This window comes from Ciona intestinalis, unplaced genomic scaffold, assembly GCF_000224145.3.
Source record: "Ciona intestinalis unplaced genomic scaffold, KH HT000025.2, whole genome shotgun sequence".
Taxonomy (NCBI): Eukaryota; Metazoa; Chordata; class Ascidiacea; order Phlebobranchia; family Cionidae; genus Ciona; species Ciona intestinalis.
In genome coordinates this window covers 507986-511662 of record NW_004190347.2, presented here as the reverse complement: position 1 = coordinate 511662, position 3677 = coordinate 507986, and the positions used below count along the sequence as shown (strand labels likewise).

The following is a 3677-nucleotide window of genomic DNA, read 5'->3' as shown; positions in this document are numbered from 1 at the left end:
CTTGAGCAGACACTTAACGCAATTGCTCCAACCCAGTGGTCACTAATGGGTTTGTCCAAATATCAGGCCATATATAAAAAAATAATAACCCACAAAGTAACATACATGAAAATTATTTATTTTTTTAAATATTTGTTTTGTTTTTTTAATATTTAGTTTTTTAAAAATATTTATTTTTTAAAAATATTTGTTTTTATAAAATATTTAGTTTTCGTTTAAACTAGTTTTGATCAACTTTTCCTGATTTGTTCGCACCTTTTTAATTATTATGTGATTATAGTATATATTTGTGTCAGTATATTGACAGTAGCACTAAGGAATATCTCTTATTCGCCTAAAACTTAAACATACACCCCCCCAAAATGTACAAAAGTATTTTTTAGAACATTTCGTATATAAAAAAGATTATTTTATTTTAATAAGTTTGCCAAAAACAGATCGACTTTTTTATACGAGTTGGAAAAAGACTGTATTTTTACTTTGAAATATTTAATGCTCGTCAAATATAAACCAAACAGATTGTAAAACAGTGCTGTATTTGTAACCAAAAAGTTTAAACAAACTCAATGAATAATTAAAATAATTAAAATTAAAACGAGTGTATAAAAATATCTGTATTAGTTTAAAAGCCCTTAATTTTATTCCAATGTTTCCCGAAAGGCAGACAATATTTTTGTACCAATAAGTCGAAAAAATACAGTGTGATACGTTGGAAATACTCAATATTAGACAAATATAAAAACAAATGTGAAACATTGCTGTGTTCGCTTAAACAAACTCAACGAGAAGCAAACACAACAAATAATAAAACTAAAGGAATTAATCCGCAAAAGAAACAATTACATATCATGCTCAAATGTAATAAGGCTTTATCATAACAGAACAGAATAACACAACAATGGGTTGTCTATAGTATACAGCACTTAACCACTTCATATAATGTTGTCTAATTAAGGTAGAATTATGACGTCACAATGATGGCTTATGACGAACAATGGGTGTTGTTTGTGATGCAGAAACAACAATATGGCTACATAAGTGACACACCATGGTAAACATATCATAGCTAACCAGCAAACACAAGAAGACAACATGAGGTCTGCAACCACTTTGTTAATATTGGCGATATTCTGCCATTGTGGAAACGCATTTTATGTGGTAAGTAGCAATGGTGTAATTTGAAAATCAGATAGTTTTAATTTAAAAATTAGAATTTAAATTACACTGTTTTCAAAAACACAAGCGGGCAAGAGGTGTATGAAACAGAATACCCCTGTTATAACAACTGTCTTTTTCTCGCCATGTGAGGATAAAGCAAGTAGCATTCAATCATTCATTGTTAAATTTCTGATCATAAAATTCATAATTTAAGCTTTCATGTGAATTTGAGCACCAACATTGTTAACTTTATTTTTATGTTTAATTGTTTAGACATGTGGGACATTCAAAGGATACCAGCGCGAGACGCATGCTTCTCTGATTTCAATGAATTCCAGGGTGTCGACTGCTTATAGTATTGGGTTGTGCGGGAAGATTAAAGCCTTTGAAGTAGCGGGACAAGTTGGCACGATAAAAGCTTCAGTCGATAAGATCGGAGCAAAAGCAAACAGCGCTGAGAAAGCTGTGGCAAGCATGAAGGGGAGCGTCAACTCTGCTGTGAATACAGCTAACAGCGCAAACAGCAAAGCCAACTCCGCAATGTCGGTTGCAAACCAGCAGAAGAGCAAAGTGGAGCAACTACAAAGGGAAGTTAGGGGATTGAGGAGCGAGAACAACCAGCTCAAGTCACAAATCAACGAAGCTAAAGACATGATCCGATCTTTGTCCTCACAGATAAGTTCGTTGAGAAGTGATTTCTCTCAGTTGAAGAAGAGAACTGATGGTCAGGACGGTGAGATCTCAAGCTTGCATAGAAGGAACAGGGAGCAGGATTCCAGGATGAATGGAATCGATGCAAAGAATAATCAACAAGATAACGACATCAGTTCTTTGAAGGCTGTGAACAATCAACAGAACGGGAAGATCTCAGGTCTAGAGGCAAGGAACAATGAACAAGACCAGAGGTTGGGTGATCTTCATCAGAAGAATGAAGATCAAGATGATGAGATCTCTCAAGTGAAAACCAAGAACAACCAGCAAGATGGTTTGATCACCAAGAATGCTGAGGTAGGTTGTAAAAGCTGTGTTATGTTTATTAAAATTACTGCTAACCCTTCAAAGGTTATCTCTGCAATTGTAACAGAACTGTTACTTTAGCATTCTAGTTGGCATGAACTAAAGGTAATAACATGGGTGTCTTCTAATACACAGGACATACATGGAACACCCGTAGCTTCCACTTTCAAATACACCTCACCAAAGTTGATAATATTAGTCCAGTTATCACATGGGCATCTTCTCATACAGACATACATTCATGACATAGACTTTATATTCATGTAACCAAATATTTCTAGGAAAACAAAACTAAACACCTCATTTAAGTGTAACTGTAATTTTACTTACAGGACAATTAGTGACCACAAGAATGATGTTTAAGTGTAAAAGTGTAACTTTACTCACAGGAGAACAAGGAGCAAAACAAGAAGATCAAGGAAGCAACAGAGAAGATTGAGGAGCAAACCTCCACCATCCGTAAACTTGGTGAAGGTTTGGTTGCCCTTGAAAAGAAGATAGTTGAAACCATTGGTTCAAAAGTTGAAAAGTTGGTTTCGACATTAAACAAATGTTGCTTCTCCAAAGACATGTTCTTGTGTATGTTTGGTATAGATTTATAAAGTGTTTAATATTATAGGGGTGTGCTTTTAGTTTAAATAGTGAAGGTGAATATACTTTATGTTTAACGTCCAGGTATAACACCTCATGAATCTTGCCTTTCCTTGATATGCAAATAAATATACTGAACGAATAAATGTAACTTATTTATCCTCTCCAATGGCAGTCATAATAAAATGGAAGTACAAATACAAACAAGCCTTAAAAGAAGAAAAACCAGTTGTAAACTAAGGAATCCACTATGATAGTAGGTTTAATTCACCAGCCACGGCCAATTACTGGAATGAAATAGCAGGGCAGAAATATAACATAGACTAGTTCAGTGACAACTGGCAATCAAATCATTACCAGACATATTTCATAAACGAACATAGCTAAATTTTGTACTTACCACAGTGATATGTGAACCGAGGCTACCTTGGTCAAAAGCGACCGCTCAAAGGGCTTACTTTTTTCTTATTTTTAATTATACACTATTTAAACGTTAAACTGATGCTCTTTTCCGCATCTCTTATAAATAGTGTGTTTTAACAACTGCTTTCCTGCTAATTTCTCTTCGTTGTAAGAGATGAATAAAAGTCATGTTATACGCTATGCTGCCACGTTTTTTGTGGCTAGTGGCTGCCCTTTTAATTTTCCCGCCAAGCACGGATTCCCTATTTTTCAGCCAATCATTTATCGGAAATATTGCGCCTTATCATCGAAATCTTATATAAATAGACTATAAATGAATGAATGAATGATAATGCTTACTTTATCCTCGCGTGGCCGGAAAACGACAGTCGTTATAACACGGGTTTAACACCTCGTGCCAGCTTACGTAATTACACATGTATGTTACTTTGTGGGTGATTATTTTTTTTTGTTTCTTTTTATCTATGGCTGATAATTTGGACAACCCA

The 3677-nt window shown here is 34.5% G+C and overlaps 1 protein-coding gene across 1 annotated transcript; it reads left to right on the top strand.

Annotated features, from left to right (window-relative positions):
* Positions 1-1071: 1071 nt before the first annotated feature.
* LOC778712 (transcription factor protein) lies at positions 1072-2908 on the top strand. The gene is given in 3 exon segments (NM_001078318.1): positions 1072-1158; positions 1432-2166; positions 2565-2908. Coding segments are annotated over 3 exon segments (1014 nt in total). The 5' UTR covers positions 1072-1092; the 3' UTR covers positions 2778-2908.
* Positions 2909-3677: the final 769 nt, after the last annotated feature.